General features: G+C 44.0%; 1 protein-coding gene, 1 long non-coding RNA gene and 1 pseudogene across 2 annotated transcripts in view; all 3 read left to right on the top strand.

The window, feature by feature from the left end:
* LOC148773813 (ankyrin repeat domain-containing protein 26-like) overlaps positions 1–11,752 on the top strand; it is a 58,260-nt pseudogene extending 46,508 nt beyond the window's left edge.
* LOC129536021 (uncharacterized) overlaps positions 1–27,647 on the top strand; it is a 277,600-nt gene that overhangs the window by 98,776 nt on the left and 151,177 nt on the right. The gene's annotated exons all lie outside the window — the stretch shown is intronic.
* Positions 13,555–18,758, top strand: LOC148773812 (ankyrin repeat domain-containing protein 26-like). The gene is made up of 4 exons (XM_088832506.1): positions 13,555–13,703; positions 14,930–15,158; positions 17,848–17,953; positions 18,559–18,758. Exons 1-4 carry the CDS (start codon positions 13,555–13,557, stop codon positions 18,756–18,758), a joined length of 684 nt encoding a protein of 227 aa, XP_088688632.1.

The following is a 27,647-nucleotide window of genomic DNA, read 5'->3' as shown; positions in this document are numbered from 1 at the left end:
TCTCCTCCCGCCCCCAATCCCTCCAACATCAGAGTCTTTTCCAGTGAGTCAACTCGTTGCATGAGGTGGCCAAAATATTAGAGTTTCTACATCTGGTCTTTTTATTTTTTGAGAAATACGTTTTAAGGTTCAGAAATTATTATTTATAGTTATAGCTAGACATGGAATAATGCTATAGATTCATTCACCATCATGTTACTTGAAAAGACTTTCCAATATTACTTTCTCAGCGTATTTTGGAAGAGCAGTGTTGAAGCCAGATTTCCTGGGTTTGAATTCTGGGTCTGTTGGTGATGTGCTGTGTGGGCTTGGGCGAGTTCTTCAGCCTTTCTGTGCTCCATCTCTTCTTATACCTATCTCTCAGAATGACTGTGAGGATTAAAATGCCTTTAAGACACGTCAAGTGCTTATAATAATGCATAGCAGTTGCCTAGGAAGTCCTCAAAAAGCTAATATCATGATTATTCAAAATGGGTTTCTTTCTTAGAAGGACTTAAGGAATATCTCCCAGATAGGTTTTATTGCCATAAAAATTAGCTCTTATTGAAAATGACAGGTGCGAAAAACCATGGTATACTGCTTTCTATCACATAACTCAAGTAACGTTGTGTTTTCCTTTTCCTTGGATCTAAATATAATGCTTTATTACTATTACTGATATATTTTCTTTGTCCTTTAATGCTCCTCTTACTAACTGTTGCAACCTTTTATAGAACATTACTTACCAATGCAAAGAGCTTATCTAAAAAAGAAAAGTTTAGGTATTGTTTGCATTTTTGAGTATTTACTATTAGCCTGAAAAGAATCATTTGTTTTTTTAGGCCTGCGAGAAAAACACCATATGAAAAGAAGAAGGTATCGTAAAAAGACAAACAAACAAACAAAAAAAATGAACTTTAAAAAATATTATCCTCGTAAAAAATACTTTGTAAAAGGAAGAGTGGCAAAATAGAAAATCTTCCTTTGTTGTAAAGAACTGTACTTTAAACACTACTGATAAAGTTATCCTTTTGATAAAAATCTGTTCTTTTAAGAAGTCTGTTTTTGCTTTGATAAAGAGATTTATCACCTCTGTACACTTAATCTATTTTACACATATTTTAAGGACCTTGTGAGACAGTATTATTTATGTGTAGGTCAAAGAACAAATTAATTATGTGAACCACCTGGATGACTTAACTCAGTCTTCTGAGGATGATGACGTGCTTTACTCTACAAATTCCGTGTTGCAAGTAGAACCATTTGGCTTGGGGTGTAAAGGTAGGAGCACAGTGCAAATATTAACAGAAAGCCTGTTTGTGTATAGAGTAGTGATATACGCACATCTTCTCTAGTACTGCTCTAGAGCCAGGGATCTGTTACAGTGCTGTGCACCTCAGAAGTATGTTTTGCATTAAAAGAACATGAAAGTGCGTGTATACTCTGAGCCACAGGCCTATGACCATTCTCATTCACTGTTCTTCTGCTGACTCTTCTTTCCTGTGCCTTCACTCAAGGTCATATTAGCATCATTTTCCTCCTAGAGTAGCTGAAATAATCTCAGAACTTCCTTCCCTGCCACTCCACCTTGAGGAACCTCGGTCTGTACAGTAACTTTATTTATTTACTATTTTTAAAACTTCAGGTCTCATCATGTAACCCAAGTGTTGCTTCTGTTTGCTGCATGGTTAAAGGTCATAGTTGTCTAGCTTCATCTGGTTTTATTTTTTACCCTTCTTTCAACATGAATGTTAGAATCAGCTTGCCAGTTTCCTACAGTGTCTGCTGGTCTTAACGTTCCCATTTTCCTTCAGTTCAAAATACTTTGTAATTCTTCTTTTCATTACCTCTTTGATCCGAGGGTTATTTTGATCCATGTGATTTTGTTTCCAAATATTTAGAGTTTTCCAGAGATCCTTCTGTGCTCTTGCTTCTTCTGATTTGTTAGGTGCATCCAGAGGGACCCTGGGGCTGGGGCTAGGGCTGATTATTTCCTGCCTTGGAGCCAAGACCTTACTGACTACCCCATTCATTCTACTTTAAGAAGTTTTTCCAGCCTGACTCATGAGAATAGATGGAATTCCTAGGACTGAGTGAGCACCAGTCACAAGCTCCTATAGTCTTTTCAGATGGTTTCTCCCTGGTCTCAGGTGGTTTCTCCCAGATGGACGCTGTTCGTTGCTCTGCTGAATATCCGAGGGGCTCCTCCTCAGATCTCCAGGGTCCTTTTTCTCTCTGTCCCACTCTCTCCTCTCCTCAGGTCTGTTCTGTGATCTCTGCCCACTTTGGTTTCACCAGACTGTCAGCTTCATCACCTCTTGTCAGGGAGTCTGGCTGACTCAGCTTCTGTTCCTTCTCCCCTTGTTGGGGCCTGGAAATTCTCTCCAGGCAGTGAGCTGGGGCATTCCTTAGGCTATCCTCATGTGTTTCCAGGATCATTGTCTTTCATTCCCTGAAGTCCTTTGTCATGAAAATCATTGTTTAATGTATTTTGTCTTTGGTGTTGTTTTTGCTCGCTCCCCTCAGGAAGGTCAATCAGTAGCTGTTCACTCTGTCTTGGTTAGCAACGTACAGCAGCTGGAGACTGTCCACAGTGTTGTTCTTCCTACTCTACTTACTACTTCCTGCTCATCCTTCATTTCTCAGTGTGACATCTCTTCCCCAGGAAAGTCTTTCCTGGACCCAATCTATGTCAAGTTCTGTTATGTGATCATAGAACTCTCTCTTCATAGAGTATCTATCTGAGTTCATAATTATTTTATTTGTCTTTCTCTTCTACTAGACTTCAAGCTAAACAGGAGCTGGGGCATCTGTTTTATCTGCTGAGCTTAGAATAATGTCTTCCACATTATAGACACTTAATACTTGTTCAGTGCGTGGATGTGTGAACGCGAAAGGCACAGTCCTTTATACTCAAAAATTACTCACATCAATTTTTTGTTTGTTTGTTTCTATCTTTGTTTTCTTCATCATGCAGATTCTGTTAGCTTGTTCAAAACTCAGGATACAATTCTTTCGCATGAAAGATTAGTAGCTTTTCAAAGAAGCCAAAGAAGCCACTCTGAACTACTTAGAGGAGAATTTTAAAAAATGAAAAGTCAGGTTCGTGGGCTCCGAACAAAAGAAACACAAGAAGTGAAATCACAGTCAGACCATCAGAAAGTAGAACGGAAACAAGAGCTCATCAACTTGAGGTACTGTACATCTCGCTTTTAAAGAAATATTTGAACTGCTGTTTTCTTTAATACTGCAGAGACGTAGACGTGTTATAAGGAATAACTTATCCTCTCGGATTTTACAGGGGAGAAAGTGTCACTAGTATTTTGGAGTGTGAAATTCTTGGAAATAATATAGCAGGTTCTTAATAGTGAATGCTTCTAATGACTTAATGTATATTTTTCCAAATCATTTTCATGACCATACAGAAGTCTACCATAATGGAAACCCCATTAAATATTTACCAAATTGACTTTCAGTTGTTTTTCACTTTTCTGTTTTCTGTTTAATACTGCGAGGAACACCTTTTCTATAAATTCATTTCTACCTTTCTAATTATTTTGAATACATTTTCTTTAATAATATCGTATTATTTGGTTAAAGTATGAGAATTTTAAAAAGGTCTGTGATCTATATTTCTAAACTATTCTTAGGAAGGTTTATATTACTTTACATTCCCACCCGCAGATGTATGAAGTAGCCATTTTTCTCAAGAGAAGATGAAAACAAAATTCTGTGCAGTTTTATTCTTAACCCTCTGTCTGAACACAGTGATGATTATTAAGTGTTTTTCATTGTATTCCCCCTACGTTTACTATTTTAAACACTGTGAAGAGGGAACAAAAACTATTGCAGCAGTGAATAATCTCATGATTTTCTAAGAAGAGCTTTAAATTTTGCAGAGTCACCTTAAAGCAAGAAGAAGAGACTAGAAGAAATGCCGATATGTCATATGAAAAAGAGAGGGAGCACTTAAGAAGGAAAGAAGACGAATATAGTAAAGTAGTTGAAGTGAAACAGCACCTAGAACTCACTTTCCAAGCAGTGGAAATGAAACTGAAGACTGAGAGAAATAATCTGAATCAGGTAGAGAAACCTTTGGTGAAAATTTCAAATTTCTAACACTATTTCATCAGTATTATTTATAATATCCCCCTTTTTAAGAAATACCACTTTATTTATTGTACCATTTATTTAGTCTCATTTCGTTTAGTGTTATAGGAAATTTTAGGTTACTTGTTAAAACCAAAAGAAATTCAAAATTCCAAAAGTAACAAGGCCGGAAATAAGAATTGTATGATCCTGACATGCTGGGTGCACTTTTTCAAGCAGAGGGAGGAAGAGGTCATGTCAGTAGCTCACAGAATAGATAACGGAGAAACCACAGGGTTGAGAATGGTCTCGAAACTGGAGGTTAAGCTCTCAGCCCACCTCAGGCAACATATCCTTCAGCCTTGACGGACCATTCGTGAGTAAATAAGTCTGGAAGAGAAGGGGCACTGGGGGGATCCATCGTTCCTAATTTTACATCAGGTTGCCTCTGGCCTTCAATCTGGCAGGTGGCTGAGGGTCGTGGACCCCCCTCCCTCTGTGCCCTTCAGTCCTCCAGTCCACCTGCCCCATGAACAGCTCAGAACTGGCTCCAACTTTCCCAGCTGGCTTCTCCCTCACAGTAAAGTCCTCAGGGACAGGTGTTAACTGGCATCCTCGAGAGGTGCAGGGATTTTTTTCCAGCATTTGGTAGAAACCAGACACTCGAAGTCGGTTGTCCTTCATTCTGCAGGGTTCTCGAGGGGCATCTCAGAGCAGAGGAATTTGCTCCCACACTCGATGTCCCTCTCAAATACGGACTGGGTCCCGTCCCCGAGGTCCTAGCAACAGATCTCCCACAATGAAAAGCTCTAGCGAAGAGCTCGGGAAAGTAGTGTTTGTCATTCAAATCCATTTGTCTAGAGCAGTCAGGTAGTGACATACGATGGCCTCATCCAAGAAGAGGCCTTTAATATGTTCCATAGAAATTGATCTCAAATCTTTTGTGACTCTCTCGGAGGAGCTGGGACCCTGATGGTGGTTTAGGCAAGGAAGACCATGTGTGGTCCACCATCAACTACATTACCTGACAAAGTCCCTCTGCTTTTGGGTGAACATGTCTGTCACTCCATGCACGTTGTCACCTTCAGTGTCTAAATCAGAGTCCGTTCTTGGCTCCACTGTCATTTCTTTAACCAATACCCTATCAACGACCTTTTCACGTCACGTAGTTTTCATTTTGTAAAAACTGCGCAATCTGTTATGAAAACACTTTTGAACACTTTAAAAAGTTGTTTCTTTAGAATAAACTTATAAAAGTGCCCCCCCACACACACACCAAGGAGGGGGAAATCTTGCTACTAATAATAGATATTCTGGGTTTTGGTAATGATTTCACTTCCTCAGCTGCTTATTAGGTTAGTTTATCACTTCCCCTGATGGTAAGGAGGAAACTATAGGCAATTCAGAGACCACATTTTGGATGTCATTTTAATACTTGTGAGAAAATGAGCACTGTGCTCTGTGATTGTCCTATTTCAGTACAGGGAACTTTTGAAAACAGTGATAGATATGCATAATATATATTTAGTGATAGTTATTAAGGGTTTTTCATTGTATTTTCCCCATCTTAATATTTTAAACATGGAGAGATAATGAAAGTTATTGCAGCAGCAAATAATCTCAGTTTTCTAAGAGCTATCTAAATTTTACCTTATTTACCATTAGTGTCTGTACCATGAAGGAAATAGGAGGCTTGTTTTGTATTGATGTGTTTGTCCTAGAGACACGTGGTTGGATGTAAGAGGACTAGTAGAGTCCACAGACCTGGCAGAAAGGCTGCAGCTTCCTCATATGTTTAACTCTTTCCTTTCCAGAATCATTACAACTAATGAGTTAAGTGATGTTTGTAGAAGTGCTGCTTAGTACAGTTTTCAATAGGTGTAATTCTTCTAATTGCCTGTTAAAAAGTTAGAAGGTAGCATATTCTCAAGGAAAAACTGCTTGTACAAAATTTAGTCTATTTATACAGAGTTAAGCCTCTTACTGTGAAGTAGCTGTATAGGAGGTATTGGATGCAGTGTTTATAAACCTAGCAAGTGGTGCTGTTTATTGAATTATAGTTGATTAACAATATTCTGTTAGTTTCAGGTGTACAGCACAGTGATTCAGAGATATATGGATATGTGTGTGTATATTATATAAATGGGGCTTCCCTGCTGGCTCAGACTGTAAAGAATCTGCCTGCAATGCAGGAGACCTGGGTTCAATCCTTGGGTTGGGAGGATCCCTGGAGAAGGTGGAGAAGGCAATGGCAACCCACTCCAGTACTCTTGCCCGGAAAATCCCATGGATGGAGCAGCCTGGTAGGCTGCAGTCCATGGAGTCTCTAAGAGTCTGACACAACTGAGCGACTTCACTTTCACTTTTCACTTTCACGCATTGGAGAAGAAAATGGCAACCCACTCCAGTGTTCTTGCCTGGAGAATCCCAGGGACGGGGGAGCCTGGTGGGCTGCCATCTCTGGGGTCGCACAGAGTCAGACACGACTGAAGCGACTTAGCAGCAGCCTGGAGAAGGAAATGGCTACCCACTCCAGTATTCTTGCCTGGGAAATTCAGTGGACAGAGGAGCCTGGCAGGCTATAGTCTGTGGGGTCGCAAAGAGTCGGACATGACTGAGTGACTAATACACATGCACACTCACTCACACACACACTCACACGTACACACATATTCCTTTTCAGATTCTTCTTGCAGAATATTAAGTGTCGTTCCTTATGTTGTACAGTAGATGTCTGTTGGTTATTTTATCTCTACTAGTGTGTATATGTTAATCCCAAGAACCTAATGTATCCCTTCCCCTACCCCGCTTTCCCCTGTGATCACCATAAGTTTGTTTTCTGTGTCTATGAGTCTCTTGCTGCTGTGTGAATAGGTTCATTTTAGATTCTACATATAAGCAGTATGATATACTTGTCTTTGAATGACTTACATCACTTAGGGTGATAGTGTCTAGGTCCATCCCTGTTGTTGCAAATCGCATTATTTCATTCTTTTTTATGGCTTGCTAGTTTTCCATTATATAAATATTCCACATCAGATGCAATTGCTAAGTGTAGTCAGATCTATGAATCTTTCATTTTAAGCCTTCTGAGTTTGTTATAGTTCAGAGAGGAAACCTCTCCAGTTCGGAGCTTCTTGAAAAGTCTCTTGGGATTTCTTTGTGACTTTGGTGGATTCATTGTCATCCATTAAATTTTTGAACCTTTGGGAATTTCTGCTTGTATAAAGTCTGAGGATTGTGTTGAACCTGATTTTTTCCTGTTGGAGACACCCTTGGTGCAGTCTTTTCATTGTATAAACATAGAGGTTAGTCTTTCATTTCAGAGGAGATCATGAAATGTCACTTTATTGAGTACTAGCTAAAAATCTCCTTTGTTTCACTCAGGTTTCGGATAGTTGTGAAGAAGCAAAAGACCTGTTGCACAAAAACCACATGCTGCAGGATGAAATTGCTGTTCTAAGACTGGAAAGAGATGCACTGAAAAATCAGCACCGGGAAAAGGAAGAGAACTATTTGGAGTACATTGAAATGCTCAAAGTAAACTATGAGGATCTTCAAAAGGCAATAAAACTGCATGAGGGAATGTTAACAAAGACTATATCCCACTATACAGGCCAGCTTAATGCTCTGAGAGCAGAGAATACAAAGCTAAACTCGAAGCTGGAGAATGAAGAAAGCAAACAAAGGCTGGAAACGGAAGTGAAATCCTACCGTTCTAGACTGGCTACTGCTTTACACGATCATGAGCAAGGTGAGACATCAAAAAGAGATCTGGAACTTGCCTTCCAGAGAGCAAAGGAAGAGTGGTTATGCTTGCAGGACAAAATGAAGTCCGATGTGGCTCATCTAAAAGATAACAACGAGATGCTTTCCCAGCAGCGATCTACAGCGGAAAGTAAGTTCAATAAGCTGAAAATCAAGCTGCATCACATGAAAGATGATCTTTGAGAAAAGACTTTGATGTTAGAACGTGTTCAGAGAATCCTAAGTCAAGCAGAGTGTCGAAAGCAGGAAACTGAACACATGTATCCGAACGAGCAAGGCAAAGTGAATACATACCTTGGAAAGCAGGAATCCTTAGAGGAGAGATTATGTCAACTCCAGAGTGAAAACATCTTGCTCCGACAACAGCTGGATGATGCACGAAACGAGCCGACAGGAAAGAGAAGAGGTCATCAGCATCCAAGACCAGTTTCAGCAGATCATGAGAAAGCTTCTGGCCGAACGTGAGAAATGAGGTCTGATGCTGGAGGAAAGAAACAGGGAGTTACTCAAAGAATGGAATCATTTAAAAGAGAGAATGGATCAGTACGAAAACGAGAAAGCAGAAGGAGAAGTGAGTATCCAGAAGGAGAAATAATTCTCAGCCTTCCTGAAAGAAAGTTCAAAGTGATTCTTGATTCTGGTGAAATGTTGAATCTAGTTGAATATAAAAAATACACAGGCTGTGAATCTATGATCTCTCAACCAGCCTAAAAGCATACCTTGTATCCAGCAAATAAAAATTAGACCGAAGAAATGCTTCACTTTGAGTAGGGACATCGTGTCGTTTATGAAATGTTAAGAGATTCAGTTCTAAATTGCTAACATAGATATTAGCAATTTACTCTTTTACTATTAAGGTAATAATTTTAATCTTTATGTTGCCACATGTCAGTATCATGATGAAGCAGGTAAATGAAATGCTCAAACCTGAAATGAATATTTCCAAATTAAGTTTCAGTTACATGGATTATCTTGACAGTCAATTCCAGGTTTCCCCCAGGCTATATTTTATATCTCTTACTTTGGCTTCATAGCTTTTTGTTATATTTGTTGGTACAATTTTATTTTAATTCAGGTCAATTTGAGTTAATGTGGGAAACATTTCAGCCTTGAATCATTTATTCTTAAAGCCTCTCAACTCTTCAGATGTATCTGCTTATCATTAACTCATAATTTGGGACTCAGAGGGTGAGCTTTAGCAAAACTATTCTTGATTTAATCTTCCCACTGCTATCATTCCTGGGTGTTCACTGGAATGACTGATGCTAAAGCTGAAACTCCAATACTTTGGCCACCTCATGCAAAGAGTGGACTCACTGAAAAAGACTCTGATGCTGGGAGGGATTGGGGGCAGTAGGAGCAGGGGACGACGGAGAATGAGATGGCTGGATGGCATCACTGACTCGATGGACATGAGTTTGAGTGAACTCCAGGAGTTGGTGATAGACAGGGAGGCCTGGCATGCTGTGATTTGTGGGGTCGCAAAGAGTCGGACACGACTGAATGACTGAACTGAACTAGAACATTTTTACAATTTGGTCATAATTCTCATTTTAAGAATCAGTTACTACCATTTGAATCCAAGTGTGTCCTCTGAAAATGAAGGGTGGCAGGATTCATGAGCAGCAGGAATGGAGTGAGTCAGGGAGAGGGTTGAGGGGCCGAGGTCTGGAGGCAGGTGGAGGTCAGGTTATCAAGGCTGCTTGAAGGCCATGGGAGCAGCCTCAATGTTTATATTTCATTTTCCTTGTATACTGAAATATAGTTGATTTACAATTTTGTGTTGGTTTCAGTTGCACAGGAAATTGATTCAATTATACATACACATATATCCATTCTTTTTCAGTTCCTTTTTCCAGGTAGGTGACTACAGAATATTGAGTAGAGTTCCCTGTGCTCTCCAGGAGGGCCTCAAGTTTAGCCAAGGGCAAAGGTGGGGAGGAGGGAAAAATTAGGAGTTTGGGATTAACATAGACATACTACTAGATATAAAGTAGATAAGCAACAAGGAAATGGCCTCATTTTTCTGCTGAGGTGGGAATCTGTTTGAAAGATCTGAGCACTGGTTGGAATATGTGACGATCTCTGAGTTAATCACAGCTACTAATAAAAAAAAAAAAAAAGAGGGAAAATGTTTCCACAGTGTGGAAAATTTTCCACCACTTGTCCCACCTACACACTCATTTCTCGCTGGACACGAGGTGGTGAAGCTCTGCAGACATATTGGGAGGGGCAGGACGTTGACAGTGGGGCCGCATCCTTTGTCTGAGTAACTTAATATCAGGAACGCTGGAGGATGGCCCCTTTGTGTCTGTAACCACATTCAGTGAGGAGGAAAAAGAAGGTGAGTTGCTGTCTGTGGTGATAATTTTCAAAGTACACCTGTTGGAGTTCTCCATTAACATAATAGTAGAGTGACTTGATAAACTCAGTGACAGAGCATCTTCCTAGGCAGTTGTGAGACAACTTCAGCAAGAGCTGGCTGACACTGTGGGAAAGCAGTCTATGTTGGAGGCGTCACTGAAAGTCCTGGCATGTTACTGTGCTCACTTAGAAGCTGCAGCCCAGGATCTAAAGAACAATGTTAAACTACTACAACTCCGTCAACCCACAAGTCAGGTGTGTATGAAATTGAACATGCTGACAGTTAATATGTAGGATAAAGTGGTTTAGGACACCCATTTTCATGGTCAGCTGTCTTCTGTATTTTTGTTACAAGTAATTTACTACACTTTTCTTATCTTTATAATGCACTCGTTTCTTAAACTCTGACTTTCATCCTGCCATTTGCATTATATTATTTTTTTCTCATATTTTTTACCCTTAGGAAACTTGAGAATTGTGCCTCATTGCTCACACAAGTTGAGAGCTTTTTTTTTTCTTTGAAACAATACTTTTTTAAGTGGTAGCTGCATTACCATGATGAGGCAAGCCAGATAAAAATCAAAGGATAATAGGAGTTTAATGGAACGTTCAGGAAAAGTATCATTTCTCATCTTCCCTTTTGTGGATGGCTGTAGAGTTCTGTATATATTTATTTCATGGATTTCAGAATAACTTGTGCAGAAAGGGTATTATACAAACCAGTTGAAGTTTAGGCACTGCCTTCTTTCCTTTTCATTTTGAATATATGGTAAAAGCATGGAGGCACTCAGATGGTGTAGAATACATACATCCAAACTAGAGAATTAAGAAGATTATCTGGATCCTGCCATTGGATTTTTTTTTTGAAAAGCTATTGAGATATGATTGACATATCATAGAATTCACCCACTCAACATGTGTAGTTCAGTATCTATTAGTCTAGAGAGGTGTAACCTGTGACCACAGTCAATTTTAGAGCATTTCCATCACTCCTTAAAAGAAACCCTGCATCCCTTAGCCACCACCCGTGGCCTCCCATCTCCCTCAGCCCCGGGCAACCCCCAGTCTCATATCTGTCTCTGTAGACATGCCTGTTCTTGGTATTTTATATAAATGGAATCATGCAGTCTGTGCTCCTTTGGGATTAGCTTTTCTCATTTGACGTCATGTTTTCACAGTTCATCCATGTGATAGCATGCATCAGTTCTTCCATTTCTGTTGGTTGTCAGCAGTAAGTTAAGCCATTTAGCCACTTGATGGAGCTTTGGGTTGTTTCCACTTCGGGGCTAGTAATAATGCTGTTGTGAACACTGATTTACGTGATTCTGTGTGGACATGTTTTTATTTCCCTGTGGTTGAATCTTATCCTCAGAGTTAGCTGGCTGATTTCACCTTTTCCTGGCCCTTGCTCAGACTGTCCTTTCTGTCTTTACAGTTGACCTGGTGCCCAGTCTCTCCTCCTTCATGGAGCTTTCCTGACTGTCCAGCTCTCATTGAGCCTTTTCACATCAGCCCTTGTTACCTAGTCTCTGAGGAACAGTTTAGCCGCTAATTTTACACTGTTGACATTTCTTCCGTGAGGGGGAATCTTGGCTAAGTATACATCGGTGTAACAGGGAATATTTATTGATATGCACAGCACTTGTCTTGCATAAATGGACAGTAACAGAGGATTACAGGAATGAGGCATTTTTTGTTGTTGCTGTTCAGAAAACTGATCATCTCTATAAACTGTTAGGAAATAGGATTTCTTTCACTTTGCAAATAATTTCTCTTTGGCATGCAATTCAAATTAGCAAAAAGTCTTTGTACTTCAGAGGCTTATGGGATTAGAATCCATATTTATGAGATTTATTACTTAGAGTCTTCTCACAGTCTTCTTTATTAACTTAACCCTTGATAACTCAATGCAGTATCCCTCAAACTTCTTTAAAATCCTGGGACATTAAGATGGGGGAAGGAGTAAGAGATATTCTGCTGAGAGGTGACTTGGACTCACTTTATGAGGAAAGAGAGAAAAATATTATTGTAGAACAATAAAAGAGTGTAAAATCAAGTGCAATTGCTGTGTGCCAAAGATGACAGTGAAGAGTATATTTTGTGACTCTTGGTGGTTTGAACTTCTTTCTTGATCCTCTGAGTAATCCCTGGTCCTACATTCTACAATACAGATACCATCGTTATTTATTTGATCCTGGGTTTGGGTTAGGCTGTGCTCAGTCTACTTTCTTCATTAGCAAACGGTATCATTTTATTCTTGAAGACTGATGGTCTTCCAGCAGAGCTGGAAACTGCATCTTCAAAATGTCTGCACCTGGATGCAAAAAATCAAGTTTTTCAACAGGAGTTATTATCTATGAAGCTAATGCAAAAGAAATGTAAAGAACTAGAGAGAAGGAAAAGAAGTTGGAGCAAGAAGTTGTGACCCTCAAAAGTCATATAGAAATGAATATGATAGAACACAGTCCAGTAGAGCAGTAACAACAGGAGATTGAAGAAAGAGAGAGACAGAATCTCTTAGAGAAATTAAAAGAAGTCAACCTGTTTTTGTAGGTTAATTTGTTGATCTGTCATGTGCTTGAATTCACTTTCACTGTAAATTACATTTTGGATGTATACAGTTTATGTGTTTCCTCTACCTCCCTTTTGGGGGCGGGAGGAGAAGGGGACAACAGAGAATGAGTTGGCTGGATGGCATCACCAACTCTTTGGACATGAGTTGAGTGAACTCCGGGAGTTGGTGATGGACAGGGAGGTCTGGCGTGCTGTGATTCATGGGGTCGCGGAGAGTCGGACACGACTGAGTGACTGAACTGAACTGAACTACCTCTCTTAGAGCAGTTAGTTTGTAGATTCCTGGAAGGAAGGGGACACTTGTTTTCCCTTTAAATATTTCAGTTTCCATCACAGTTATCACTAAATTGACCTATCAGAATGATTCTCAGTAGAGAATCCTTTTACTTAGAAGACCAATTGGTATAAAACAAGACCATTAGGAAGAAAAGAAAAAATTGTGGTTTAAAACTGGCACCATCCTCTTGAATTATTCTTAAATTGTCTTGTTCAGCTTTTAAAATTTTAAGTTGATCCTCTTATTCTTTGAATTATCAGATTATATAAGTACTACTATAACAGTGATTCCACTTTAATTTTATAATTCAGATTTAATTCACTTCACATTGACGATAATTGTTTTAAACCCCTGCTCTTTTTTTTTTTTTTCCCACCTTTAAAATCACTCTCTGAATCACTGACTCAAAACTAAAGGGAACAAGTATAATTTTCCAGGTTAATGATTATATTAAAACTGTTATCTTTTTCAATGTTCCTTAGACACAGGCTGGATCTCAACAGATGGACCTCAGAATTAAAGACTTGGAATCTGAACTTTCCAAAATGAAAACTTTGCAAGAAGATTCTAATAAAGGAGAGTTGGAAAAATATAAGCAACTCTACCTAGTAGAATGTGAAGTTAGAAAGTCATTGCAAGATAAACTAGACAAGTAAGTCAAAACACAGAATCACAAAAACTAAATTTAGTTCATTAATTTGTCTCTAAACCCTAATTGTTACAGAGTGGGGTACATGAGATTAGTAGGAAGTGAAAGCTAACTAGATGGTCACTGCTAAGGGGGCGCCTGAAGACAAACTATTAGTACTGTATCAAGTTTTTCCACGCTATGTCAAAGCATACTTATGAAATAGGGGGAAATTAACACATGGATTAAAGGCAGGGTAAATCACAAAGTGGCTAAAAGCAATGTAGTGACCTGACTGAGGGGATGTGTGGGGAATGGAAAGGGCAGATCGCACCTGCAGTGCCTAGTCCAGGTTTCCCCACTGTCTGAAAGCAGAGCATTCCTAGGAAGCCTAAGCCAAAACAGCATACAGCAAAGAAGCAGGTCCCTGAGGGCACGTTCTGCTAGTTGATGCCTAAAGTGAATATGCACAAGGGAAGCACAGGTGCTCAGACAGGGTTCAGGGCTGTGGAGACTTGATGCTGGGATGTGGGCTGTGGCTTCCGGGGAAGGAGCTCGGTGGGGCCGGTCTCCCTGCTTGGGGAGCGCGATGCCTCTCCCTGTAAAACGTACACTGAACACTGTTTAGATTTTTGGCTTTTTAAATGAGACCAGAAATTGTCTCCAGATCTTTATTGGTTTTTTTGGACCATCAGAGGTGCTTCGTAGAAGTGAAGTAACATAAAGTGAACTTTGGAAAAGCACGGGATACTTGTCATTGTTCCTGGGGCTGTTTTAGCTCTCTTCTGTCTCACCCATTGACTTTCTCATCCCCCCCTTGAGACTGTGTCTCTAGGTGATACCTCAGAGCCAAATGCTTAATTTCTCAGAGGTTATGAGTGAAATGTATGTACAAGGGTGGTGAAAGGAAGCACTTGAAAATGGCTTTGTGGGATAGTGTGTTTCTTCATCCCTGAACTGTTTCCTGGAGGCAGGTGTGTCCCAGAGGCAGGAAGTGTCACTGTGAGGCCACCTCCCTTTCTCTCTGATGCCCTTTCTCTCTCCCAGCTGTGATTTGTTACTTGAGGAGCCCCAGACGCATGGGTACTTATTTAGAACAGGATTACAACTGTCATTGATTACAGGAGGTCTGCTCTGTGTCTTCAGTGTTCAAACAGTTTAATGAGAATTCCATTTACTATACGACAACTTTAAAAATGCCAATCATTTAGGGAAACATGAATGAAATTGGTGCTTTCCATCTTCCCCAGGACTAATGAGAGGCTGGCAGAGATGAGCACTAAACTTGAGGTGGAGAAACAGCAGAATGGATCTTTTTTCAACCCTCTTAGCTGGAGGCCAGTCCTGGAGCCCTCTTCTGTTGGAATTTTCAGTCCTATTTCAGGGTTCAATGCAAATCTTATTTCAAGAGTGAACGTAGGGTTTTCTACCTCAATTCCACGCCCTTCAAATAACAGCATGGAGACTTACTTGACCAAGGTTAGTTCTATTCTTTTCATTGGGTTTCAGATTTGTGATATAAATGATCCTTGTTTTTAATTTGGTGAACTTCTGAGTTGTGGTTTGTTTGTTTGTTTGTTTTTTGACTTATGCATCCTAAGTTAAAAACCATAATCAACTGTGATCATCAAGGAGACATTTAATGATTTTTTTGTCCTAGATGTCTCATTTTTAAGAGATACTTCTTAAAATCTTAAATTTCTCGAAAAGCTGCATTGAAATTCTACTTTAGAAATGAAATCTTATTGTCTAGTAACCGAAAGTATACTTTCATAAGTTTGATTAACTTTCTAATTGATTTCACTTTGGCAGTGGTTCACAATCATTTCCAGGTTCTGCTGCTCCCACCATGGTTTTTCTACCCCTAAGCATAAGTGATTGACTGGCATCTAAACACTAACAACATATGGATGTTTTTTATTTGAAGGAATCCAAGATAAATCCTTTTTTATGAATTAAACAAACTTGTAATACTTAATCAAAAGATTAATTTCTGGTTTTAGGTTAACATTTTTTTGTTATTTTCTTATATAAGAGCACATCTTTAATTGCTATTTTACTTACAGAATTTTGATTTACATTTCTGAAACATATCTTGCCGAGCAGTTGTAGAATGTTTCTAAGTTAGTAGTTAAAACAAATATTTAAAACTTGTAAATGAAGCTCACTTTTGTCCCTGTCTTGACATCACCTGGCTGAATGATGACTGAGATAGCAATGACGGGGAGTCTTTAAATTGCAACTAGTTTCCGTTGTGTAATCATTGTGATTAAAATATCCATTTCAGTCAGTGCACACGGGTTTATGGTTTTGATGGTGTTTTCATGATGTTGGTGATGCAGAGAAAAGTAGCCCTTGTTAAATGCAGTCTTAACCTGTTTTCTCATTTGGCTTCTCGCCATCATAGAAGAGCAGTCTAAGATTTCTTCGATAGCACTGGAGCTACGTTGGGTCTTAGTACTTGAGAGCCGTCAACCTGGAGGATGTGCTTTAGCTGTGCAGTCACTGCGGGCCTCCAGAGACTTCATCCCACGTCAGATACTTGCCCACGCAGGCCTAAGAGGAGGAAGCAAATGCTTGACCCCCATCCCAGGGGCAGGCTGCCTGCTGCAGAACCCAAGTTCACGGTGCTGTGGGCACATAACCTCTTTTCAAAGAAGAGATTTGGAACCAAGCAAGCACTTCTTAGTTCCTTGTCCCAAACGCACCTGTTAGATAAATCTCCTCTCTTCTCATACGGAGGGTAGGAATATAAGTCCTCCCCTTGAAACTTAAGGCTGAGGAAATGAAGTTCAACTGTAATTTCTCACCAGATTTAGATTATAACCGAGATTACACTCATACTTTTTGCATATACCAACTAATGATGAGAGCTTGGATAGAAGTATACTAGACAGTAAAGAGAGATCTGTTGTGTGTTTTAAATTTTGTTCTAAATAACCCAAAATGTGGATAATTCATTCTTGACTGATTTTAGTTAACCAGTTTTCATCTGGAGAAAATGAACATCCTTTTAAGGATGAATCTCTTCAGTTTTGGCCTGCTTGACTCAAATAAAGATTTTCTCCTTCAAGTCCCCTGACCTATTTTTAAAAAATATTTATCCTTTCTAAATTAACTGTATCGACTGCTACAGATAGGAGTTTGATATTGATTTATTCTTATTTTTGCATTTAAAGCACATGATTTAGTTAGAAAGTAGTGTCATGCCATGCCACAAACGTTGTTTAATTATATAAGAAGGATTTACATATTCATTTTGTCTCTGTTATAGTTCAAAATCTGTGTGTTTTCTCTTAATCTGAGGAAGTAGCTGGCATAGGACTCAGTAAGAAGGCCATTGGCTTTGTTACTTCTTTTGTAGAATGAGGAAATTTGAGTAAATCAATGACTCTTATACCTTACAAAAAGTTTTTTCTTCAAAGAAAGCAACTTTTCTTAAAAAAAAAAAAAAAAAAAAAAAAAAACTTCTGCATGGAACTGCGTTCTATAAAATGGAGACAAGTATAGAACCATTTAGCTAAAGAGTGGCCAGAGGCCCTGCAGATGTGACTTCTCTGTTCCTCAACACTGGCCTGTAAAAGCCAAGTGACCAAGTGGGCTTGTTGAGTTATATTTGATTCTTTGGATAAATGATGCTTGTTACAAACGAAACCCTTTCTCTTTTATTTTTCCCTCTGTGCTATGCAGCTTGCAGGATCTTAGTTCCCTAACCAGGGAGCAAACCCAAGTCCCCTGCAGGGAAAGCACTCAGTCCTAACCGCTGCACCACCAGGAAGGTCCCAGAGACCCTTCCTCTTAAGTCTCCCGTTCCCCTGAATCTCCCCTACCCCTTATGAGCATATTCCCCCAAACTCTTGTGATTTCAGGTGTTAAAAGGTCTCTCTATTTTCTCCGTGTCTCACTTTCACTGCACTTTTTTCCCCCTGGGTCCCTTCTGTGTATCCAGTGATGGAAGGTGGTGCCAGGCATAAGACGTTGGGAAATGACTCTCGCTCCTTGTCGCTTCTGGAGCTGTTCGGTGCCCGGGTGTAGTGTCGGTGCCCCATCCTGGAAGTCGGGACCTGCTCTGCTGGGGCCTAAACTGTTCCCCGGGCGCCGGTCCCGTGCCCCGCTCCTGGGCCTGGTGGCTGCAGTGTCTGGAGGAATTGTCTGGCTCTGCCCACAGGACCTGCAGGACCGCAACGACGAGCTGCAGGCCGCCCTGGAAGGCCTGCAGGCACAGACGGCCCCAAGTCAGCATGGCTGCCTGCCGCCGGGACATGGGACGGCAGGTAGGCGCTGGGTGCTTGGAGATGGTGGATCTGCTGGGAGGTGGTGGGTCGCGTGCTCCTGCCCTGGGGACGGGGTGGTGGGCCAGCCCACTGCCCAGGGTGTCACAAGTCCTTCGGACCACTGGTGTGGGAGAAAGATCCTATCTGAGGCCAGGGGTTTCGGCAACCCAGAGCCCCAAGGGAGATGGAGGAAGATGAAGGTCCTACTGCTTGGACAGAGTAAGTGGTGAAGGTTACGATGACCTTGCTGTGACCTCAGGGCAGGTGTGTCCCCTGTGAGCCTCCTAAGGCAGGGGGGATGGAAGGAGATATGGGCGGGGGTGATGGGGGACGGCCTGTGATGGCTTTGGCAAGGGCAGCCCGTGTCAGCTTTCCTCGGGGCCTCTGAGGGAAGAAGGGTGGGTCTGCTGTGCACCTGGTCACTCAGGGAGGCCCTCACCTGCACCTGCAGCAGTGGACTCTGCTGGCCCCCGAGCCACAGCTCTGCTGCCCTCAGCCAGGGCTTGTTGGCGTGTGGCTGATGTCATCGCATCCCTCGATGAGTGTCAGGGGCCCATGTGGCCACAGGGAAGGGGGCGATGGTCTTTTTCCCTGGACTGGCCTAGGCTGCAAGGAGTGTGTGGCCCTTGTTGAGAGCCAGGACCTACGTCTCAGGTGCGGTGGCCAGAAGGCTCTGGGTCGTAGCACCGGAGGGAGCCCCGAGCTTCCTGTTGACGCCGACGCAGCCAGAGCACTCTTGCAGCTGGAGCCTTTTCTCTTCCCCTCGTCCCCATCTGGCTGCAGAGCGTCTATCAGCCCCTTCTAGGGAGGAGGGGCGGTCAGGACAGCAGCGCTGTGGTGCAGGGGTCACGTGGGTGGTGGAGGCCGGGGTGGCCCTGCATCCAACCACGGGGCCACTCCTGACCCAGGCGGCAGCTTCCTGTTGTCAGGGCAATGGGATACTCTCTTTCCTAAGATGCTTATCCCGAGTTCTCTCGGCCAGATGTTGCCAAGTCTGTCCCACTTTTTCATGGAAAACAATTTGGGAACTGAAAAGCGCAGGCAAGAGGTCAGGATGTGTCTGCTCCTTTCACTTTCGAGCCCATCCTCCGGCATAGATGAAACCCCAGCAGTGGCCACACTCGCATTGTGAATCAAGCCTTCAGTGTGCCCCCTACCACGCATGGCGTGGGGTCACCTGGGCCCAGAAGGGCTGGCCGCAAGTGCTGTGGGTCCACGGGCACCTCTTTGCGACGAGCTGTAAAGTCAGGTGATGTTGCTGTTGGGGAGGATCTTCGGGACCAGGTGTATCTCCCATCCCCTCCCTACGATCTGTCGGAGCCTCAGTCCATGACAGCTTAGTTTGCGTGACATTTTCTTTGAGACCCCCTCGTGCTTTATGTGATGTAACAGTGAGTGGCGAGGGCCTCTGAAAAAAGGAGGAAGCTAAAACAGAGCTTGAAGACATGGCTTTGTCATGCCTCGTCCCGAAGTGCTGTCTGAGCCCTGGTCACATTTTCCTGTGGTCCCTGCCCCTCTGTGTGCCTGCTGTGGTCAAAGGGGTAGGCATGGGCCCCGTATAGCCTCACAGATCTGGCAGGAGGCCTCCTCCCTGTTTCTACCTTTGAGTGACCTGTATTCTGGCAAAGACTCGAAATGCTGATCTGTAAAAATGCCAACTTGGAGAACTTGGCACAGCAGACAGTTCCCGGCCCGTGGCCTCTGAGCACCAGTGCCACCTTCCTCTGTTAGAAAGGGCCCACGGAAGGCTGTGCTTCCTCCAGGGTCGGCTTGGAGGTTGGATCGGGTCCCGTGGTGTCCTGGGCAGAACATCAATGGACATGTCATCTTATTTTCAGGCACCGTCACGTTCGTGGGTAATTCCGCCCCAATGAGTATAAAAACAGAGATCACGTTGGAGGAGCTGAAGGAGCATTACCAAGAACTCAAGATCCAGCTGGAGACCAAAGTCAGGGGACTGAGCGAGGCCACAGAGATCGGGGAACTTCCTGCTGCTGAGACGCAACTGCGTACACATCTGCCCATAGTGAGCATGCTCAGCAGGACAGAGGTGTGCAGGGAATGTGCATGACCTTGACTTTCTGCCTCCACCCCCTTCGGAAGGAGGCAGGACGGAAGGAGTAGCTAATAACAGGAGGGAGCAGGGTCCCTCCCCATGTCCAGAGGCCGGTGCAGAGGCCAGACCTCCCTGTTTGCCCTGCGCTGGGAAGTCACAGCCCCTGGCTCTGTTGCAGCTGAAGCAGATTCTGGGAGCAGAATGGTAGTTCCTGGGATTGCCCCACACCAGTGGCTCCCCAGGTGGCGCTAGTGGAAAAGAGGAGTATGTCGCCAGTACAGGAGACATAAGAGCTGCAGGTTTGATCCCTGGGTTGGGAAGATCCCTTGGAGGAGAGCATGACAACCACTCCCGTCTACTTATTTGGAGAATCCCATGGACAAAGGAGCATGGTGGGCTACAGTCCACAGGGTCGCACAGAGTTGGACACGACTGAAGCCATTTAGCACACAGGGGCTCCTAGGCCGCCCTGGCCAAGCCTGTCTTGTTGGGTGAAGGTGTCTCTTGCTCTGTCACTCGGTTGTGGTGGGTTTTGTGGAGGAATGGTGCCCATGACTTGCTAGACGTCACCACGGCAGTGGGGTGGTCCTGCCCCTGGGTTCCTGCTGTGGCCTTGACTTCCAGGCCTCGTGGAGGGTGTTGCTCCCCTCAGCCCTCCTCCTGCGGCCTCCAGCCTCCTTTCTGCACCTGCAGGGCCTCCCCGCAAGGCTGCAGCGGAGGTTATAGGAAGTGACGGAAGCAGGCGGCCACACAAGCCATGGGGAGTCTTTCACGGGCCCCGGCAGCCTGTTGAAGATGGGCCACCCACTGTTTGGATGCTGGGTCCGGCAGCCTTGATTCGTCAAGTGAATTGTGTTTGGGGGCCCCCAGTCGACATCACTCATGCGTCTCTCCTCAGGTTAATGACCACGAGAGGGAAATGGAGGTGATGAAAAGGGCCTTTGCAGAGGAGAGGAGGAAGCTGGAGCGGGCCTTCCAGCTCGAGGTTGGCGTGCTGCAGGGTCAGAAGTCTGAGCTGGCAACGTTGCACACAGAGTCTCAGGAGGTGGACTGAGGCCTGTGGGAGCAGCTGCACAGGAGGGGGAAGCTGGAGCGGGGCCATGTGCAGTGGCTGAGCCCGGAGATAGCGTGGCTGCAGGAGGCGCTCCAGCTACACAGGTCAGCCACCACGCCTTTGCAGGATTTCAGGTCCAGGGTTTGTTGCCCAGAACCCGGATTTGAAATTGAATTTGGGCAGAATGTTCAGAGTCACAAGTACTTGTTACCTGAGTGGTGAGCCCTGAAAGAACAGGTTATTTTACAAAGGTTGTAACTTTTCTTTCTGCTGCACTATGCACATGGCATGAGATATCTTAGTTCCCTCACCAGGGGTCGAACCTGTGGCCCTGTGGTGGACGCATGGGGTCTTCACCACTGGACTGCGAGGGAAGTCTCAAAGAGTCTGACTTTAAAAATACAGTCTCCATCATCTGTTATCTCGTGTCACACGCCCATCCTCTGGGCTCCACCAGGAAGTTTGGGGGCTGGAGAGGCCTGAGGGGAGGCTAAAGGTGGGGAGGCGGTCTGTGAGCCGGTGATGGAGCATCAGGTATGCAGCCTGGCCCTCCTCCCCTGTCCCCCTGGGGCTCAGGCCGGCACCCACTCAATCTCAGGAGCCCAGGATGCTAGAAGATCTTTTCCAGGAGCCTCACAGCACCACCCAGAAGATGACCCAGGCGACTGCAGGCCAGGCACAGCTGTGTGTTGTGGTTGTGGCTCTATGCACTGTGTCTTTTGGCCCCGTGAGCGTCCACACAGCGCTCCCACAAGGTCCCCGCGTCTTGTGGAGACAGAAGCTTCGTGAGGTGTGTCCCTTGTCTGGGCACAGGACACTGGCCCACAGCACACGCAGGTGTGTCCAAGTGATGCGCCACTTCCTGCCCGCTAGGTGACCATGGCACGTGGCTTCACAGGAAAACGCATCATGTGGGATTTATGGTGAACCAAAAGGAATAAATGTCAGTGCACCTCCCAGCTTGAGAAAGAAAATATTAACATAGCCAGGAGCCCCAGGCTCTGTTCCCAGACCACCCTCACTCCTCCCCGAGGCGCCTGGACTGTTTGTCACCCTCTAGACCTTGCTCTAGACCTCAATCTCGGACGCGGGGTCCCCCAATGACGTGGTGCCTTGGTCGTGGTGGGCTGGTTTCTGAATCCCCTCTTCCCTGCAGCAGAGGTGGCGCTGGGCCTCACGAGTGGCGCGCAGCCTCAGGGGAACGCGTGGACCCGCCATTCCCATTGCGGCTGCGATCACACGATGGGCTGGGGCCAAGTGGACCTGCGAGTCCACATCAGGCCGCAGGCACACTCGGGGGCCTTCAAGAGCCCAGCGGCCACACACCCTCTCTGCCGTCTGTCTCGGGCACTTCCCTGTGGACAGGCACAGGAGCCCAGCGCTGTCTTAGTCCTGCACCCAGCCCCCGGGCCCGGCAGACTGTGCTGGTCCTCTCTGCTTCTCCTGACTTGCGGCACACCTTGGCTTGTTGGCCCCGCGGCTAACGTCACAGTTCAGGTCTCAGTGGTGTCTGGATCACTGGACGGGGTTTCCTGGGCAACTGCCACGTGCTGTCACAGCCGGGGCTGCAGCCAGGAGTGAGATAGGTGTTTGCAGCTTTCAGCCCTAGGTGGGTGGGCGGAGAAGGCTCCATTGTCCGGCATCTGTAACCCTTATTGCAGGCCTGTTCAGATCTTATGTTTCCTCCTGGGTCTGTCCTGGTAGATTGTTTCAAGGCATTTGGACATGGATGATTTTCAAAACTCCAGACTGGGAGTTTTACTGAATGGTCCTCAACTTGGATGCCTGGTTAGATACCTTCTTTATGGGACCATCTTCTTTACTCTGATGTGTGGCCTTTCGTGAAACTGTCTTTGGAGTACATTCCCTTAGTTTTTGTTTATCTGAAAATGTCTCAGCTTCTCTCCCATTTCTGAAGGCTGGTCTTCCTAGAAGCACAAACCTTGAGGCGCAGCTGAAGGCTTCCCTCTGCCCTGGGCAGGCTGCTCTGTGTGAGCATCCATTTTCTCTTGCTGCGGTGATGAGTTATCAGGAAGTCAGAGGCTTAAAGCATCACAACTTAGGATTTCACAGTGCTCGAGCCTGGAAATCAGAAGTGGCTACGACTGGGCGGAAATCTCAGTGTCAGCAGCCACCTTCCTTTCTGGAAGCTCGGGAGGAAACCTGCAGGCCTCCCATTCTTGATCCACACCTTCCTCCTCTAACGCCAGCAGTGATGGACGGATCCTCTTGGTGCTCCATCCTGACTCCCAGTCTTCTGCCTGCTCTTCCACAGGGGAGGGCCCTCGTGGACAGTCTGGGAAACTCTTTCCATCTAAGGGCAGTGAATTAGCAGCTTTCATTCTGTTTGTTGCATTGGTCCCCCTTTGCTATGAAAGAGCACATTTGCAGGTTGTGGGTGCAGACTTCTTTTAGATGCTGTTATTCTGTCCCCACAGTAGGTGATCTAAGTTGTGTCCTCTGGTTGCTATTAGCTTCTCCATCTTTTGTGGTTTTTCTTGGGGTGTTTAGGTGTGTGTATTTCTTTCGTTTTAACTAGTTATTGAAGTGTTACATGCACACACACACAAGACACGCGTGTGTACAATTGGAAGAATTGCTGATGCATTGGATACATCTGTGTCACCAGCACCCAGCACCCGCTCCCCAGGGTCACTCTTCTGAGTCAGGATAGTGGGGAGCCCCATGTTTTTGTTCTCGGTGCTGGCATAACTAAGAATGGACTTGTTGGGTCCTAGGGCACAGGTGCGGTTTTCTTTTTACTTACCGCACTTAGAAACATTATGCCTGCTGAACATATAGATTTGTGTCCTATGAAAATCTTTCAGCCTTTCTTTGTAAAATATTGCCTCTCCCCTCAGTGGCCTTTTCAGTTGGATGTATGATATTAGATCTTTTCACTTTTCCTCCTTTTCTTAACCTCTCTTTCATTTCTTCCATCTTCTTTTCTGTACATGAAACATTCTGGGTACTTTTTCATATCTCTGTGTTCTAAGTCAGTGATTCTTTCTTCAGCTATATCTAATCTACCAGTGAGCTTTTATTTTGACATTGATTTTTTTTTTTTTTTCATTTTCAAGCATTCTGTTTGGTCCTGCCTGATCGTTTCTGACAGCTTCCTGTTGCTTGCTTGTCCACTTTTTATTCCCATAATTTATTTAAGTAAACATTTAATAATATTTATCCCAAGTCTGTGGCAGACAGTTCCAATATCTGGGATCTAATTCTGTTGTTTTGGCTTCTGACTGTCATAAGTGGTCCTTTCCCACATACGTTGTGGTGACCTTTGATTGTGAGCTCATGTTCACATGAAGTTTATCTCTGAGAATCCTGAGAGCTATCGTAGAGGATTCTCCCTGCAGAAAGGATGTGTTTTGCTTTTGCCAAGACGACTTGGGAGCCTCTTAATCTGAGACCACTTTAACCTATTCCAGGGAACCAGCCCAGGACATGCGCCCCTGGTGTGGTTTCTCCACACTGATGTAGGTGTTGGCCTCAGGGTAACCCTGTGTTTGTGTTGCTTAATGCTCACAGCTTTGGTTTCAGCATTCAGGTTTTGGTTTGAGGGCCACTGGAGGTTTCTATAACCTTCTGTGAGGACACCACATGTTAGATGATCAGCTTTGCACAGGCTCTGGTTATCTGGTGAATGTGGAGGGCTGGAATAAGGCAACCACCATCTTATTCGAGGTCCAGGAAACTGGAAACTGAACTCCCCCCACCCCGCCACACACACACACACACACACACACACACACACACACACACACACACACACACACACACACCTGCCTCGAATCAATTTGGTTTTCCAAATTGACCTCATTTAGCAATACTGAAATCCAAAAGGTTTCTTCCCTCCAGGAACCATTTTCCCTAAGTTTGGTGCTGGGACCCTTTTGAAAGCAGACGTCAGCAAATGTAAGGCTGTGTTGATCGTTATGCTTCTGGGTGTGAAGAGCACTCCCACGTGCTGGAGAGAGATTAACATGTGCTGTGCGGCTGAGGAATGTCGTGGAGGGTTTGTACGTAGTGCTGGCAGGATTCCTCTGGCTTCCAGGCTGGGATCCAATTGGACCAGTAGCAGTAACAGTGCAGGACACTGACAGATCAGTGGCTGGCTGTACGGTATAGAGAACAGGTGTGCAAACCAGCCACCACGGTGACCCTGAACAATGACTTATCAGTGATACTGTTAACTTTGCTTCTTCAACAGGAAGGAAATGGAGGATTTAAAGAGAGACAAGGAAAATGCCTGCTCTGAGATGCAAGGGCTCTGCACACAGGTTAAGTACTGACCCCTGGCATGAAACTGATGCCACCCTCCCTTTTCCATTGTTTGGAAATAATCTCAAACTTACAGAAAGGAAACACAGAACATTTTAATGAAAGTTACAAGAGTTGCTGGCCCATCAGCTCCCTCCCACTCCAACTTGGGAACTCACTGTGGATATGACTGGTTGTGGCCCCCTCAGCCACAACCGGGACCTCGTGTGGCTTCAGTCTGCCTCTCCTTGTTCTTAGGATCTGGTGCTTTTGAAGGTTATAAGCAGTTGTTTTGGTGTGTCTAGAACTTCCTTATAATTGGATTCAAATTATGTGGGAATATCCCCTTCTCATTCCATCCTGTCCGGGGACTCAAGCTTTAGTGACATCCTTCGATTCGTGGTCAGATGGTGTTGGCCAGGCTTCTTCACAGAGTTACTTTCCCCTTGGTGATTCCTGAGCATTTTATGGGAAAATCCCTTGATAGGATGTGAGTGTCCTGCTCTTCAGTTAGCTCTCACCCAGTTGTCCTCCCTGTTTTATTCAATGAGTTGTCTTATGTTACCATCAGTATTTATTTCCATGCTCAATTGTCCCAGATTTGGCTAAAAAGAGCCCCCTCAGGGTGAGTTCTGGGCCCTGGTCATTATCTGAGCACTTCCTTACTTTCTAGTGTCCCATTATAGTCCAGGTTCATCTGGTACTTCCCTTGCCCCAGCCCTGGAAGCAACCAATTCTCCGAGGAATCCTTGGTGACTTTTAGCTCAGAATGGTACTAGGAGACCAAGATTTGGGTATTGGGAGTGCTCACGGATCCTGGGGCATCACTGAGTCCAAATGCAGTTAGTGCATAGAATTAGGGAATGTATATTTATTATGCTCACATGCACGTGGTTTTAGGTAAATTTATTTATACACCTCTTTACCAAAAATCATAAATTAAAACTCTACAATTCCCATATGACAGGGATAATTCTAGTTTTCTCTCTTTCTATATTTATAACTTATGCCTCTCGCAGTGAAAAGCCTGGTTTCCATCATCCTCAGTGGATGAAATTACTACTTGATCAGTCTCCTTTAGCCTGCACATGAATGCCCTTCTCACTGTGTTTCAGCACTGCCCACCACACTGGTCTCCCTCTGCCCCATGAATAAATGCTTTCTGCACTTGGTCTCACTTACTGGCTTTTGAACTGAAGCACACAGCTTGGAGGGCTTCCCTTGTGACTCAGCTAGTAAAGAATCCACCTGCAGTGCGGGAGACCTGGGTTTGGTCCCTGGGTTGCGGAGATCCCCTGGAGAAAGGAAAGGCTACCCACTCCAGTATTCTGGCGTGGAGAAATCCATGGACTGTATAGTCCATGGGGTCGCAAGGAGTTGGACACGACTGAGGTTCTTTCACTTTACTTCAAACAGCTTGGATGTGTCATTTTATTTTAATTTTTTTTTAAAAATTGAAATTATTATTGATAATTGCAGGCTCACATGTGGTTATAAGACATATATTACAGAGAAATACACTTTCTCCAGTTTCCCCCAGTGGTCACGTTTTATGAAAGTTTAGTATAGTTTCTGTGTTAGTTTGCTAGGGCTGCCATAACAAAGCACTACAGACCGAGGGGCTTACACAACAGAAGTTTGTTTCCGCACGGTTCTCGGAGTAAATCAGTGACTCTCATACCTTACAAAATGCTTTTACTTCAAAGAAAACAACCTTTCTTTAAAAAAAAATCTTCTGCATGGAACCATGTTCTATAAAATGGAGACAAGTATAGAACCGTTTAGCTAAAGAGTGGCCAGAGCCCCTGAAGCTATGACTTCTCTGTTCGTCAACCCTGCAGTGACCCCTGTGAGACCTTCCACTTCTATGGGACATAGTTCGGAAACCAGCACTTATGAGAGAATCCTTCTCACTAACACCTTTAGAATTCAATCTTGCTGGTACATTGTTTTCTTGTGTATAATTTTCTCACCTTTCTGTGTTTTCGGTTAATGGACAAGTTTAAAGAAAACCTCAGATATGTTCTTCTTATTAACATTCGAGTCAAACTACCTTTTCCATTTGAACAGGATCCTCACCTAGAAATCGAAATAAAGTCTCAGAAGTACATATGTAGGCCAGGAGCTTTTAGGGGAGAAGATAGTAATCCCGTGGGTCATTCCGAGGATTATGGGTCATTCCCTAATTCTCTGAAATTATGTGTACTCGATAGACTGGTATTTACTGTACTTTGATCAGATTAATCTAAATAGCATTCCGTATATATGTTCTCTGTTATCTATAAGCAGAATAAGTAGGAATTCATTTTCTTTTATTT

The sequence above is a fragment of the Moschus berezovskii genome, chromosome 26, assembly GCF_049115385.1.
Source record: "Moschus berezovskii isolate FMDL1 chromosome 26, NW_MosBer_1.0, whole genome shotgun sequence".
Taxonomy (NCBI): Eukaryota; Metazoa; Chordata; class Mammalia; order Artiodactyla; family Moschidae; genus Moschus; species Moschus berezovskii.
This window is presented reverse-complemented; position numbering and strand designations above follow the sequence as displayed.

Coding starts and splice junctions, on each gene's coding strand:
- LOC148773812 (XM_088832506.1), top strand. CDS start 13,555: ATGGACCTCAGAATTAAAGACTTGGAATCTGAACTTTCCAAAATGAAA. Junction 13,704..14,929: donor TTGCAAGATAAACTAGACAA/GTAAGTCAAAAC, acceptor CATCTTCCCCAG/GACTAATGAGAGGCTGGCAG. Junction 17,954..18,558: donor GCCGGGACATGGGACGGCAG/GTAGGCGCTGGG, acceptor GGACTGGCCTAG/GCTGCAAGGAGTGTGTGGCC.